Below are 16,596 nucleotides of genomic sequence, written 5' to 3' on the forward strand. Positions count from 1 at the left end.
ATGCCCGTCAAACTGCACGAATCACCCCGTTAGGTAAAAATTTCCAAGTCCACAATAAAGGACGGATAGGTTACCTAAATATTCAAGAAGGATGGATCGTCCAAAAACAAATACTATACAAGTCCATAAAAATGGCCAGTTCTCCGTATAGTGAACTTGAAGTAGACGGATATTTATGCATCAATCAAATAATAAAGATTGATATAGCAAGCGTAAAATTGTAAAACAATCCAATAATGACGAATAAAACCCTCAGAGGGTAATTGTTTAATACACAAAATTAAGGACGGATCGTTCTCCAAAAAAAAAAAAAAACAATCTACATTTTCGGGTCGGCATCTTGAACATTTTTTGCTGGAGCTGATTTTCCGTCGCCTTGAACTGCCTCCTCAGCAAATAGGTCGTCTGTGTTCTCTGAGGCGATGGGCAAAGTAGATGTCTGGTCTTGGTCGTTAACATTTATCATTGACACATCCAGTTCAGGGTAGGCTTTCTTAACTTGACAGAGTGCGTCATTAAAGCCTTGAAGGAACGAGCCCCCCAGCTCGCCCAATAAAGCGTCGGAATCACGGTATTCTCGGACCGCTACCTCCTTAGCCTGACGGAGCTTTTCCTTCAAGTCTTGGATTTCCTTTTCTTTGACCTCCAGGGCCTTTCTCGCCTCATCCGTCTTCTGCTCAAGTTCTTTTCTTACCTGTTCTGAAAGGTCAAACTTCTTCTCCATAGTGGACTTCCACTTGGTAAGCTGACTAAGCTCACCCTCCGTCTGCTTCGCCTTTGCGCGCACACCTTCCAGGGCCGCCTCACGGTTAAGGCACCGATCCATTAGGCCCTTCATCATGACCAAAGACTAGAACAAATAAGTTAAGAGTGTTAGAAAAAAAACAAGGTAGAGAGGACGGGCGTAAACAGATGGACAAACATTACCTGTGCAACAACAAAGAGACCCGTCTCCCCCATCGCCTCCGTCGAGTGATTACCCAAATCCTCGTAATCCTCAGACGAGATTATAGAAGAAAGCTTCTCCAGGGCAAATTTGGAGTCGTCACGAAGGAGAGGAGGAGGCTTCTCTTGGCTTGTGGACGAGGCCTTCATTAAACCTTTACCTGACCCATGCTTCAGTGGGGTGACGGTCTTCGCACCCTTAGCCATTAACCCGACAACGGGTTCCAGAGAGACTTTATGTTGCTTAAGTGGACGGTCAGATTTGGACGTAGGCTTTCTTTTTATCGACGGAGCCGTCCCCTTAGGGACCACCTCGCCGGACTCTTTTCTTTTGGCCGCCTATGCCTTTATCAGAGCCCTCCTTTTAGCATCGTCCATCTCTGCAAAGAAGGACGAACAAAGTTATTAACTAAAGTTGAAGCCGTTCATACAAAATGAAGGTTGATGGACTTACATCTGTGAATTCTCTCGTTATATCTGACAGCTTCAGGAGTGGGTTCAGGACCGTCACAATACCAGTGAATGGTGTTTGGATTTACCAACTTCGCCCAAGTCCTTTCTTCTGACTTGGTCTTTTGAAAAATCTTCTCGAGAAAACCAAACTCCTCAACACTAACTTGTGGGTGCCGTCTACCTGCAGTAGAAATGGACGGTTAGGAAAAAGAATCATAACTGACAAATATAAAAAGAATTTGCAAATTAGGACAAATGCATACGAGATGGATGTAATACTCCCCAAGTTGTGTCGACGGGCATATACTCCGTCTCTCCTGGACGGATCATCCACTCGTCACCCTCTAGGAAGAAGTAATGACTCTTCTAGTCTCTATTTGAGTCGGGTGTTTCAAAAATGACCTTCAACAATGGGCTCCTACTGGCAAAACTATACATTCCCCTTGACCTGTCAATTTCGTTTGGACGGTAGCAATGAAGGAATTCACGAACCGTCAGCCTCCTAGCGCTGTCTGTCATAGCACCATAGAGAATCTCCATTGCTATGAAGACCCTCCAGGCGTTTGGGGATATCTGGGTGACGGACAGACCCAAATATTTTAAAAGTTCTCTTTGTAGGGTACTTAACGGAAACTTAAGTCCCGCCTTCAGCATCTGCTCATACACTCCTTCACCTTCTACCCCCTCGTAATAACATTTCTCTGATATGTAGGGTAGACGGATTGGAATGTAGTCCGAAATTTGAAAGTTAGCCCTAAAAGTGCTGAAATGTTTCTCCCTAATGACAGATATGAATTTATGCACCGTCCACTCTGGTAGCATGATGAACTCCCTTAGTCCATCAGCATCAATGACGGGTCCCAATGATTGATCCTTGCCGTCATCAGACATATCTTCTAACTCAACCATCTCCATATCCTCATTTGTTGAGGACGAGGAAGAGGCAGACAGACTCCTCTCTTCGTCGGGACTCTCTAGGTCTTTATGATCGGACGGGTATACTTCCTCGTATTCCACCCCGTCACGAACTATTAACTGATTAATTGACGTACTAGACATTGCCTACAATTGATGACAAAACCTAAGACTGATGGATCTAGTAGTGTTGACGGGTGTGTAGGTCTACCAAAATATAAGCACAAAATGCAAGACTTGTAAAAAATAATAATAACAGTATTCACCGCTCTCTGAGTAAATGAAGGTCGACGGTCGTATAGTTGATGAGTACAGACGTTCGACGGGGTGCTCTAACAAGGTTGATGATAGCGCTCTGACAATATGTTTTAGCTGAAAAGTGTAGAAATGAGGGAGAAGAAGTGTGTTATATATATGAGAAATGCACGGAAGACGAAGCGACTCTTCGATCCGATAAAAATCCAATCAAAAAGTGACGCGTGGCATGCCTCATAAATGCTTGACAACTTTTCAACAAATGATCGCAATTCTTGTCCTCTTGAAGAACCGTCAACTTCAAGAATCTTCAACCGTCAACTTCAAGATTCTTCAGTCGTCAACTTCCATAATCTTAAATCGTCATCCCTAAATAATCTTGCACCGTTAACCCCAAATAATATCGAATCGTCACCCTATTGGTCCGTCCACCTAAATCATGACGGACCATAGGGTGAAGGGGGCAACTGAAGGGGTAAAAATTAGCATGATGAACCTTCACCACGTTGGGCTTGACGGATCCTAGCCCATGGGCCGGCAATAGGTGAGACCCATGAGCCTGGCATGACTTAAAATACTTGTTACGCACGTTTGAAATCCAGTAGAATCCCAAAAGGAAATTAGAATCCTAGTGTAAGGAGGATTCCAGAAGATATGCGCGTTAATGAAAGACCCTCTCTACAAGGAAATGTCTTGTCCATCACGCTTGGGATTACTCAAGTAGAGTCCTATAAGGAAAAGACTTCTACATCAAGGAATGGAGGCCAACTTTCTACTACTATAAAAGCCCTAATACCCTCATAAATCAAGGTACCTTCTCTAGCACTCTAGAGTTGAGAATAGTTTTAACTTGACTTTCGGAGGGTATTTGGCCGGCACCACACCGGTACCCTCTGTTAGATCACTTCTTTCTTCTTGCAGGTTGTTAGTTCAAGCGTGCGAGGATCGTGTAACTCACTGGTGATTTTACGGCATCATCAGAAATGTTTAGTTGGAGGGATTTGTGGAAGGAAAAATGGGGGAACCCATCAAAATGTTTTATCCGGGAGAAAACTGAAGAGAAAACATAATGCCAGGCAAAGAAATTTGTCCCTCCCTCTCCACTGTGCCTGTGTTTTGTGAGTTACGTTCACATGGTTTTTTTTTTTTTTTTCAACGTTTTGTCTTTTTATTCAAACAATTGCTTTTGCATGGTGAGGTTCTTTTATATCAAATGGTGGCTTTCAATTATTTATTTATTTATTTTTATAAAAGAAAACAACTCTAATTGTTATATTTAAATCAAATAAGAAAGAAAAATAAAATAATATTAATGATATGTTAATTTTTTTTAATAAGATGTTATTCTTTTAATTTTAATTGAAAATAAGTTTTTTTTTTTTTTTTTTTTGTAATGATTGATAGTATATTATTTATTACATTATGTAATAAGGATATGAGAGTAATTTTATACAAATTTTATTTTTATCCTCTCACTTTTCTTCTCAACCAAACAAATGAGTTTTTTATTTCTGCATTTTTCCACCCACCAAACTTAACACATAAGAAAGAAAACTAAATTTCTTTTATCCTCTCACTTTTCTATCCCTTCCTCATTTTATATCCTCCTACTTTTCCACTACTCCAACCAAATGAACCCTTAGTTTGCTCTCCACTCTTTATTCTCCTACAGGTGTCTATCTGCCTATGTGTTTTATTACCTTAAGGTCAACCCATCTAAGAACATTTGCATCAGCTCATGCAAAACTTTCTATCCATTTTAATATAAGAACCAAGTTTTTCTATTTTATAAAATCATTTTTGTAAAGTACACAAGCCCGTCAGAGTGGACATTAAGGCTTGATGACTAAAGATGGCACCCTAACCCTACACGTCAATGTCATTGAGCTATGAAGGCGACATACATCAATGAAGGGAGCCACGCCTTTGGCTTGTGCCAATAGCATGGGCATCACTGCAAGACAAAGAGGACATGTCTTGTTACATTGTGTAGGTTATTGAGCACTACCGTGAGAGGGGATTTGGTCCCCCCTGGTCGAGTGCTGCACCATCCTCCTTATTGGCTAATACGTGCTTGGATCACATAGTAGGACATGTGTAGCCCTCTATACCATTGCAACTCTCTCTCTCTCTCTCTCTCTCTCTCCTTTGTACCATTCAAAGTCACTCCTCAAGGCACTCTCCATGCAAGAACGACTTTCTCTCTCTTCCAACTAAAGAATAGTACTATGCTAGTTCCTAGGGTTTGTGATACAGTGGAATTGGGACACCTGTCTTTATATAGTTGGCCAAAATGGCCAAATACCACCGTTGGCCGAAATTTTTAGCAATCTACCACTATTTGAGAGATACTTAGCAATCTAACACCTTTTTAAAACTCGAGTTTGTGAAACTTGAGTTTCAAGAACTCGAGTTCCATAAAAATAGCCACCGTGGCAGGCCGCATAGAACTCAAGTTTTGTAAACTTGAGTTCCTTGTAGTATCTAGATCTTAACACTTTCTAGTTTCTATGCTAAACATAAGGTGGAAAAAAAAAAGGAACAAAATAAATCAGACACAACGTGAGAAAGAAAAAAAAAATCAAGAACAAGACAAGAAGGTGAGAGGCTCAGCCGTTTATGGGTTCATCATTGTCGTCCTCACCGTTCGATTCCACTGTTTCAAAGCCACAACTAGCTCCGTCGTCTAATTCCCAGGTGAAAAGATCCAGTGAGGTGACATAGTGGATTGGGGTTAGGTTTGAGATCTTACGTTGTAAGGTTTTTGCCTTGATTTCCTCTTTTCAAAATTATGATGCCACTCGAGGGGCAGTTTGGTCAGTTGGCCTTGTTGCCATGGCAGTGGTAAAAGTGGTGTTTTGGATAGTATTCATGTGGGCTCGACTGCGGCGGTGATGGAATGGGAGTGTGGATTGTTTGATGAGGAGCTCGCGAAAGGGAATTGCAAAATGTGTAGTCTTAAATTGTGGGGTTAGATGGTGAATTAATTTCTCACCTAACATCCCTACTAATTTCGTTAAAAAGTGTAAGGATAGGCACTAGTTGTCCTTCATGCACTAATTTGAGATTTGAATTTTTTCCAACAATTTTCATACTTTACTTGAATCCAGAGATTCATTGGGAGCTCCCAAATTCTATGTTAAAATTTTTAAAGAACTCGAGTTTAAAGAACACAAGTTTAAAGAACACAAGTTTTAGATTACAATGAACTCAAATTTCACGTACTTGAGTTTCATGTGGATTTTTTAATTAAAAAAATTAGATCAACAGGTGCCACCAACTCGAGTTTCAAGTGGATTTTTTAATTAAAAGATGTTAGATCAATGGGTGCCATTGTAGCACATTTTTTAGGAACTTGATTTTTTTTGAACTCAAGTTTTATGAACTCGAGTTACAAAACAATGGTAGATTGCAAAATATTTTGCCAAATAGTGCTATATGGCAATTTTGGCCTTATACAGCTAGCAACATTCCTTGTACTATAAGAGGAGAATGTTGCTGAGCATCCTAGGTATCAGAATATAGTTAGGGAAATAGAGCAAAGAAAGATAGGGAGAAAAGAAAGAAAGTCTACAAAAGCTATGTAAAAACCAGTGTTTTCCCAAAAGAAAAGCAATACAATCTTTTACGAGGATATGGACACCAAGTCCTTCATTCCATAGTGGTTTTTCACTCTAAATCTTGGGGTTTCCCATGTAACTCTCTTGTCATCTCCAATCTTTCCATTCACTTCCTTTTTATCCCTTTTTGTAGCCCACAAAATCACAATTTTTAGTATATAACAAAGATGATGTTTAAATGTACTCTTAAGACTTAGAAAATACAAGCTTTCATCTTTTTTAAACTTAGCTTGCACGTACACTTTTCAAAACATTCACATCAAATTATCTATTTTACACTTCTTTTCATTAAAATGTCAAATTTTCTTGATTTTTAAAATTATTTCTCCTACTTTACACACAACAACCATCATTCACTCACATCCTTCATACTCAAGATATATAAAGTAAGAATAAACAACTAAATACATAATGAATAGTGTTATTATAAATTTACTCAATTAGAACACTCACATTAGTGGGTGCATTATAGAAAAAAGTTGTGAAATTTACACAATATTGCTCAAAACTCACCCGCATCAGACCGTGTATTACCCGTGTAAATATGTAAGCTAGCTACATTAACCGTGTAAATATATATAGTTACCGTAACTTTGTACTTTAATTTTTTATTATATTTTCTCTTCCCTCTCTCATCATATTCTATCTCTTCTTCTAACTCTATTCTCTGACTATCTCTTCTTGAATCCCAGCATCTCTACAAATTCATCAAAATCATCCTAAATTTAGATCTAAACTCATTAAACCCATATACAAAAATTTAGATCCCAAACTCATCTAATATATATGAATCGTTATACCTATTATACAAAAAAAAAAAAAAAAAAAAATCATCAAACCCATATTGCACAAAAGAAGAAGAAGAAGAACCAGCAGCAGCAATGACGAAGAAGAAGAAGAAGAATCTGTAGCGGTGAAGAAGAAGAACTAGTAGTGGTGAAGAAGAAGAACTAGTAGCGATAGTTGGGCAGCGAAGAAAAAGCAAAGCAGTGGCAGCGGTGGCTGTGAAAAAGAAGCAAAGCAACAACAGCAGTGGCGACACGGTTGAGAGAGAGGTGAGAAGCGAGAGAGGGGAGAAGCTATGTGTTTGGGATGAGAGAGGGGTGAAAGGCGACAGGTTTGATCTGAGAGGAGAGAGAGATTTTAAATGAAAATAATAATAAAAATGTATAAAAATGATTATTTAAATAAAATAGATGGTACTTTCTAAAAAAAATAAAATAGATGGTAGAACAGGCAAATTGATGTGGGAGTTTTGGATAAGTAGATGTGTAAAATAGAAAAAGTAGATTCTTAAACTAAAATAAACGGAAAATTTTGCAGAGACCGATGCAATTGCTCTATAGTAAACATATAAATTTACATAGTTATATATTGATTAATGTGAGTAATTTTAAACAAAATTATGTAAATTTTACACATTTTTCTATTATACACGGACGGATGCGAATGCTCTGTATAATCATTAGTCCCTAAGAGCATTCACATTGGGAATGACATATGCCATATATTGGTTCAATTTAGCATAAAAACCCAAAAACCCCACACCATCCGGACTTGTAAATTTAGACTATTGCAAAAAAATTTGTAATTATGCTATAGTGCGATTCTAAATGTAGAATCATACTATAGCTCAATTGTAAAACTAAAAATATTATTTTATTCTTTTTCTCTCTCCACTCTGTCTCCCTAACTCTCTCACTCTCTTAGGTCTGTCTCTCATGTCTCTCTCTCTCTCAGATTTCTCCCTCTCCTTTTGCTATCTCTCAGTGATTTCTCCCTCTCCCTTTGCTCTCCCTCAGGCCACCATTGGCCACCATCGCCTAACAATGCCAAGCCTAGGCCGCGTCTCACCCAGCGATGTCCAAGCCCAGGCCGCCGTTGGCCACTGTCTCACCCGGCGTGGTTTGATGGGTCTCTCACGGCGATTAGCATGGCATGGAGGTTTGTTGATGGGTTGTTCGTGGAGGAGATCATGGCAAATCATGGGTCTCTCTTCGATCTAGTGGGTTTGTGGTGGGTTAGTATGGAGATTGTGGTAGATCGGTGTTGGGTTTCTTTGGTGGTGGGGTTATTTTGACGTGAATTTCTTTGGCGTGGCGTGGGTTTCTTTGTCTGGCGTGGAGCTATGGTGGCCATGGAAAATCGGCATGGAGTTGTGTGTGTGGCTCTGTTGTTGGCTCCAATTGGTTTGATGGTTTGTGTGTGTGTGTGGCTTTGTTGATGGTTTGTGTTTGTGTTTGTGTGTGCGGGGGGCTTTGTTGATGGTTTGGTGGTTTTTTTTTTAATGTGGTTTTGCTTTTGGTTTGATAATTTGATGGTGGTGCTGGGGTATATAGGGATGGCAGTGTGGTGGTGATCTTTTAGATCCAGAAAAATGAAGAGGAAGAGAGACTAGGGGAAAAGACAGAGAGAGGAGAGGAAGAGAGAGAAAGAGATTGTGAAATTAATATTTTAATAAATAGATGATGTAAATAAAAAATAGGATGTTAGATGTATTGAAAAATAGTATAGTATAATTAATAAAGTAACTTTTTGAGATGGTAAAATAGAATGTGATACAATTTTCAGATGGGAATGCTCTTACTCCCTATATTTCAAATTCCAAAATCCAAAATTCCAAATTCAAAGTGACAGCAACCAAAATAAAGAAAAAATAAACAAAAAAACTGAAAATGTCAAAAACCTTGTGGTATTTGGTGGTGGAGGGCCTGGTGGCATCGGAATGTCTCTCTCTCTCTCTTAAAAAAAAAAAAGAAAAAAAGGAAAAAGAAACTGTAAAGTCTGTAACTCCAGCATTCCAACCATTAGCTTCAGCAAACCCTAAACCTTTGACCTCTTTGATGGCCGAATCGTCCACTCAATCAAATTTAAAACCCCAGACACTCTCTCCCGGAAAAGATGCAGTGGTCGACAGGATCAGTAGTCTACCGGAATCTCTTCTCTGCCACATTCTCTCCTTCCTTCCAACCAAAGAGTCAATCGCCACAAGCATTTTGTCAACCAGGTGGAAGCTCCTTTGGACTCTCGTCCCAAAGCTATTCCTCGACATTGGCAAGATCAGCGCTGCGGAGCTTTCGCTTGATGATGTTGATGTTGAAGTTGCACGTGATATCATGTTTGCACATGTTGTGTCAAGTGTTTTGGCTAAACAAGAATGTGGAGAGCTCCAAACTTTTCGCCTCAGATGGCGATTTTGGTGGGACGGTTCCCATCTCGAGGCATGGCTTCGCACTGCCGCTGCTCGTAAAGTCAAAGAACTTGATCTTGACATTTTTATGCACAAAATTGATGTGGAAAATCTGAAATTGCCTCCAAGCTTTTTCTCTTGCAGGACATTAGTGGTTCTGAAATTAAGCGGTGAAATTGATATTGATATTGATATTGACACTCCTTCATTATCCTTTAATTTCCCAAGCCTAAAGATACTGCATCTACTAGAAATTTCATTGCTGAGTATCATTAAGTCACAGGAACACTCTTTCTTGAGGCTTCTTTCTGGCTGCCCTGTCCTCGAAGATTTGTCATTTACAACAACTGACTTTTTCGAGGGTGAGTATAAATTATGTGTACCCACGCTGAAACGCTTAAGTTTCGGAGAAACTGATTTTAATTACTCTGAGTATGAACTCGAAATAAACGCCCCAGCTCTCGAGTACTTTGAATTCTATGGTGATCTACGCGCCATCAAATTCTATGAAAAACTAGACAACGTAGTTCAGTCGGATGTCAATATTTCTATATCTAAATCTGTACCTGACGGATTCCGCAGGAAATGGGTGTTCAATCTTTTTGCTGCACTGAATAACGTCAAATTCCTCTCATTTTCTCCAAGGGGCACAGAGGTTAGATCCCCTTCATAAGTGCTTTTTTTATTTTTCAATAAACCTATGATCTTTAGTTCAATTTCTTTGGACAATACGAAGTTATAATCTCGCTTTTATGTTATATCAAATTGATGTTGATGTGATTTTAATCTCGCATGCAGTGGCACAACTTGGGAAATATTTATCCTTCCTCATTCCAGAATTTGGTCGAACTAAAATTTAAAGTGAATGGTTGTAGCTGGAATGTGCTACAAGACTTGCTCCAAAAAGCTCCTAATCTAGAAACTCTTGTTATTACTAACGTTAGTTGATTTAATAGAAGTATTTCTGTTGATCATTCATCTTCCCTAAACTTACACTTATGATCTGCTGTGTTTGTTGTCATCAGGGTTATAATTCCGTTGAAAGCAACTTATATTGGAAGGAGCCACAATATGATCCTGCTAATCTGTCATCACTCACAAGTTTTTATTACAGAGGATTTAAAGGTTTGAAGGATGAAGTGGAACTTGTGAAATATGTTCTAAAGGAGGCAAGAGTTTTGAAGACAGCAACATTTCAAGTTTCTAGTGGAAAGTCGAAGGAAAGTGTTCTTGAGAAACTATCAATGTTCCCAAGGTGCTCAACAACATGTCTACTTAGAGTTGAATGAGGTATACTTCTTTAACTGGTACTCTGCAACTAATTCCAAAGGCAATGTTACAAATATTTTCTTTTTATTGTAGACCCTCTGCTGGTGGTATGCTATTATTACTCTTTTTTATTTTTTATTTTTTAAATTTTCATGTTCTTCCCTCCTTTGAATTGATTCAGAGAGAGAGAGAGAGAGAGATGATCAATTATCCAATGTTCTCTGACCTCCTTGCAGTAGAAATTGTTTTTTGTGACAACCATTTTGCAAGACATCCATTTGACCTTCATAAGTTTTGTTTGTTTTTGAATTAGACTAAAAATTTGATAGAGAAATGTTCATAAGTGAGCTTTTGTTACCTCTTTATAGTTTATGTGCCTGAATTTTTAGATTCTAGGCTTACTCATTCTGTTGGGTAGCTAGCGACAATTGAAATAATAAAACAGTTGAATGTAACTCTTGAAAGTATTAGATGTGGATGAAAGATTTAGAATGTTTGCTTTTGCATAACAGTTCAGTGTTTGGCTACATCTACATGGCACATCCTTTCATGTATATTTGCCCAGTTTTGTTTGCCTTATATAATGTTATACATAAGCACCACTGCAGTACCCAATATACTTCTATTAGGGTGAGATATATTAAGATGCTCTTCTTATTGTAGAAAAAAGATGATAAAGTAAGATCTCAAAGGTAAATGCCTTCGGTAGGTTTTGGCTTACTAATGGTTGTATTTATTAAATAGTTGAAGTCCTTTGTCTTTTAATTGTGTTATTGATTCTTGGGGGAAATGTGTTGATGATCCATGTTTAGTTTATCAATTTATCCAAAAAAATGGTATTTGGTACTCTGAGAACCTGGTTGTGGTCTGTACATAACACCCTTATCTTGAATGTGTTTGGCTTTCGATTAAGAAGCTTCTATAATAAAAAAAATTAGATGGTTCTAATGTGAAATGAGTCTGCCATCATGATATGTTTGATAGTTGATGCAGAACCTATTAGTTCTTCTATAGTTCTATTGCATGACTGGAAGAGGGGATGCAAATACTGTCAACAAGTGTGTTCCTACAAGTACGCGTCTGCCGCAACTCACACTATATATAAGAATGCATCACATCACTTCCAGTAGATATTGGCTAAACTAATTGTTGATCGACATCTAAAAATACTATTAATCTTTTATCATTAGCTGCTCTACTCACCTGCATTGGTGCTTCTTGTTGAGACTATAAATCTTTTTTTGTTTTTTTTTGTTTTCTTATTTTCTTTTTTGATAAGTAACTATAAATCTTTTATCATTAGCTGCTCTACTTATCTCTGCTGGTGCTTCTTGTTGAGACTATAAATCTTTTTTTGTTTTTTGATAAGTAACTATAAATCTTTTATCATTAGCTGCTCTACTCATCTGCATTGGTGCTTCTTGTTAAGCCCTTCTCCATCTTAACTTTTTACTCATGAGGTTTCAACATTGGACTGGCGTAGCATGGGCAACTTACAATTAACTTGTCTGAGGTACAGTTTCATTGCAATATTATGACCAGATGGCATGTGAAAAAACTATTCATCTAATCTGCTCTTAAGATGGTTTCTGAGATGGATACCTTTTGATTTTAGCTTTTCCAATCCTTTCCTTTTGCATTTTCTTCCTCATCTGTATAGCTTTGGCTTCTTCTACCACCTTCTTTTCGTCAAGTCTTACCTTATTTTTACTCTGCATGACATTGTTCACCTACTTTTTATAGTTTTTAGTCTTGTTAAGCTGATGGTGGCATTAGTTGTGAGGAAGGAAAAGAAGAAAAAAGGTGGTTTTCTGAAGGTTTTGCTTATGCTTCAGTTGACATACTGAATAGAGAGAACAAAATATCTTGTAATGTCCCACCCCTATTCTGCACTTGAGTTAATTTAGGATTTTTAATGTTAAATTTCTAGTTATTTTCTAAACTGATAGTTCTGGAAGAAGAACTATAATGCTAATGGCTTCCTGCTGCCACACAATTTACATAAAGTTGCACTGGCCTTGATGTGGTCTGGAATTGCACCTTTGAGGTAATGTAATAGGTAGATTTGGAAAGTTAGAAAAAGAAATGCTGAGATAGATTTTGTTTTGTGATGATGGGTGTGACCTTTATAAAAGCCTAAGTCAGAGTTTTGCTCTCTACCTTTCATTGATATTTTACTTTCTAGATCTCTGTGATAATTGCAAAGGAAGGGATTGGAATTCCCCTTATGAATTGGTAGTGGAAAAAAATTGTACAATGACCTTGTTTCCATTTTTATTTTATTTGTCGAGTTACACTATAAGGCTTCGTGGAACTTCAATCCCTTTGAATGGGTAGTCTACTGAGTAGACATGGCAAAACGGGCGGGTCGGGTTCGGGTCGGGTCAATCAGGTTACGGGTCAAACGGGTCACGGGTCAAAAACGGGTCATTTTAAGCGGGTTGAAAACGGGTTCGGGTCAATCGGGTTGCGGGTCGGGTTGGGTCGGGTTGACCCGTATTTTTCACATGAAATTTTTTATTTTTTATTTTTTTTATTTTTATATTTTTTTTATAAAGAAAACAATATGTATTTGCCATTTGGATAGTTATGCAACATATTACTTGATGTAAAATGCATTATTTTGAATTCACTACTTATATCAAGAATAAACTCAGTTAAACTTATTAATACTTATTCAATAATTTTAAAATTATACAAACCCTAACATTGCTATCTAAAACAAAACAACACAAAGATAAGTAAAACAAATATACAAGTTTTATTTTTACACAATATCAACATTCCAAAAAAAAAAAATACAAATGATTTATTGGATAACTCATTTGATAAAGAATAAAAACATATAAGAAAGTTACAATTTTAAAATTTAATTTTATAATCTATTATCAATTGTGGTTGACACTCTATTTCAATTTGAGATATACATTAAAGTTTGATTGCTTACTTATTTATACCTAGTCTCTTTTATGAAGATCATATCATTGTTAAGCAGCACACACTCTAGGAAATATCACAATTTATTTTGAAAAGCCGTTTATTTTGAACATAAATTGTTAAAAAATAGATCTAAGCATTCATAATTTATGCTAATTTGATACTTTGGCTTTACTATTTTCACATTTGTGAATGTGTCTCACACATATCTACAATTTTAAATCTGTTTTTAACTTTACTGTAACCAGATTATCTTGGCATGTACTTTGCTATTTGATATCTAAAAATCTTTACTCATTACAGAATGCTCAACCATTTATTTTTCAATTAATTTGCATGCAGTTATGTAAATGTATCAATTGTTTCCTTAAGCTCACAATAAACAATTAAACCAATATTGTCTTAATTTCACTATTTTTTTTACCAAAAAAAAAAAAAGTTTTAAAAAAATGGTTCGGGTTCGGTTCGGGTCGCGGGTCGGGTCGGGTTGACCCGCAAAAAACACGGGTCGGGTCACGGGTCAACCCGTTTTTGTTTCGGGTCAAAAAAATCGGGTTCGGGTCGGGTATTTTTCGGGTCGGGTCGGGTCGGGTCAGAAAATTCTGACCCGTTTTGCCATGTCTACTACTGAGCATGTTTTTCTAATCCAACCTGATCCGAAAAATACCTGATCCAAACCTAATTTTTTTACCCGAAGCAAAAATAGGTGGGCTCGTAACCCAACCCGACTTAGATAACCCGTAACCTGATCTTTTAAAAAAAATTGCTATTTTTTTTTTATAATTATTTCTTGATATTATGTACATAAAGCATAAAGTAACAAAATTAATAATAATATATTTACTGTTTATCACAACAATTAAGAGAAGTTTCAGTGCTACTGCCTACTGTGCTTGCTAATTATGAAATCACAATTCTCAAGACATCACGCGTCAGTCAATGTTTATTTCACAAGACATCACAATTCACAACACAAGGGCCAACTGTTCAAGGCCGTCAGTCACAAGTCACAACCTTTAAAAAAAAAAAATCTCATCTGCTTGCTAGCTGTAGTCCATCACTCAATTCACTCCACTGTCCAAAATGCACAAACACAGTACAATTATACAATTATACAAACAAACCTGAAAGGCTGAAACGGTGAAACCTGAAAGTTGAGTTCCTCACGTCTTCTACTAAAAGTTGACTGTATGAATTTGAAGGTAATATAATTTTTTTATAGACATAATTATACAATTTTAATTTTTTATTGATTTGCTTTCATGGTACATTAAGTTATATTAAAATTTTTTATTGTAAATGAAGATGTCGACGAAATTGGCCAACTTGAGCTACAATTTGTAATTATGAATATTTGCAGTGCTGGATCTGCTACCAACGTTGAATAGATTGAGATTGAGGTGTAATTTTTATAAAATATTTACTTATTCTTCTTTACTTAATATGTTATATTTATTTTTAATTTTTTTTTGTTTAGTTTATCTTTCTAAGTGATCTAATTTTACTATTATTTTAAATGCAATAGGAACATGTGCACTTAAGAAGACTGATAACTTGCTACTTTGCTGGCTTACTTGTTTTGTTAGTTTTAAGATCTATCTCTTTATTGAAGTTGTAAACTTGTAATTATATGCATTTTGACAATGAACTATTAACATTGAAGACTTTTTCCATCATAAATTTATAACTATAAATAATTTTTGTTATACTCAAAAGTCAAAACGGTCAGAATTGAAAGGATATTAACAAGTGACATTAAGTGCAATTCATTTGCTTAACTGATTTTATTCATTTTCTCTAAACAGGTTGTCATTGATTTGTTTTTGTAATTGAAAAAAAAAAAAAAATTGTTTGAAAAATACGGGTAGACCCGATCCGACCCGCAACTCGATTGACTTGTTTAAAAATGACCCGTTTTGACCCATGACCCGTTTGACCTGACCCAAACTTGACCCGACCCGCCCGTTTTGCCATGTCTACCTTCCACATGCTCTCTTGAGAAGGGCTCTACTGCCAATATTGAAAACCAAATCCACTTGAAGTAAAAAACCAGTTCTTAGGTATTTAGAATTTAGCAGCCTCACGGAAGGTCTATTTTCAATGCATAATAACTCCATCCGTAGTTTGCTACAAAAGCATTGTGGAAATTCTCAACTTTCGTAAAATTGTGTCCTCCTAACTCTTTTGGCTTACAAATGGACTCCCACTTTCTTAGATATGTTAATTTTGAGCCCTTTGAGGCTTCCCACCAAAAATTATTTAAAATAGGATGCACCTTTGAGCAAGTGGCCTTTGGAGCCTGGACTCTTGATATGGCATACAAAGGGATAGAAGAGACCATAGACCTATCAATTTTTTTTGGAAGGAAAGCATATGAATCAGAAACTAACTAGAAATTAAGTGAATTTTAGTTTAGTTCTTTGTGATTAATGTTTAGTTTCTGAAATCATGTGTACATATGGTATTTAGTAGTATAAGGATCCATTTTTGGGTTGGTTAAACACTTGTGTCTTAAATGTGTTTGGATTTAAATTAGGTTGCTGAATCTCTTGCCTTCAGGTGGGCAATGTTTTTAGCTCAGAAAATAGGTCATACTCGGGTGTAGTTTGAAGAGAACTCAAAATGCTGCATTGAGGCAATTGTGATGGGAAATAGGTACCGTAACTGATGATATTTTAACTCTTCAAAGAGATTTTGTTAATTGGAAATTTCAATGGGTGAAAAGAGATTTGAATGTAGTGTAGCTCATGTACATGCAAAATGGGCCTTGGGAAACCATGTAGGTAGGTTGTTTGTTAAATAGTTGTTAGCCCTTTGTTTCATGATTCCTGGGGGGGAAAAGTTTCTAGTGATCCATGTTCAGATTAGCTATTCATGTTTACAGAAGTTATTTAGTAGTCTTGTTGACCAAGTTTTGGACTCTAAAGACATTCGTATTTTGAATGCTTTTGGCCTTTGATTGGAAGGTGTCTAGACTAAACGGCTTAAGTTGTTCTAATGTGAAATGTTTCC

The 16,596-nt window shown here is 36.9% G+C and overlaps 2 protein-coding genes across 7 annotated transcripts in view; both read left to right on the forward strand.

Annotated features, from left to right (window-relative positions):
* LOC126694984 (putative FBD-associated F-box protein At3g50710) overlaps positions 1-16,596 on the forward strand; it is a 93,474-nt gene that overhangs the window by 49,962 nt on the left and 26,916 nt on the right. The window contains exon 4 of one of the 4 annotated variants that reach the window (XM_050391559.1): positions 12,041-12,589. The exons of 1 other annotated variant lie outside the window; for it this stretch is intronic. The gene's annotated coding sequence lies outside the window, so the exon portion shown is untranslated. 2 more of the 4 variants (XM_050391564.1, XM_050391563.1) reach the window with 2 other exon arrangements.
* The window catches only part of LOC126694982 (putative FBD-associated F-box protein At3g50710), a 61,961-nt gene that overhangs the window by 16,423 nt on the left and 28,942 nt on the right, over positions 1-16,596 (forward strand). Inside the window, exons 1-3 of one of the 3 annotated variants that reach the window (XM_050391555.1) lie at positions 8,851-10,033; positions 10,177-10,317; positions 10,404-10,668. The exons of 1 other annotated variant lie outside the window; for it this stretch is intronic. In XM_050391555.1, the coding sequence (XP_050247512.1) occupies positions 8,864-10,033; positions 10,177-10,317; positions 10,404-10,667 (1,575 nt within the window). In that variant the 5' untranslated portion in view covers positions 8,851-8,863 and the 3' untranslated portion in view covers position 10,668. Of the gene's footprint in view, positions 1-8,850; positions 10,034-10,176; positions 10,318-10,403; positions 10,669-16,596 lie in introns of those variants that run through there. One more of the 3 variants, XM_050391554.1, reaches the window with a different exon arrangement.

Source organism: Quercus robur, chromosome 8 (assembly GCF_932294415.1).
Source record: "Quercus robur chromosome 8, dhQueRobu3.1, whole genome shotgun sequence".
Classification (NCBI taxonomy): Eukaryota; Viridiplantae; Streptophyta; class Magnoliopsida; order Fagales; family Fagaceae; genus Quercus; species Quercus robur.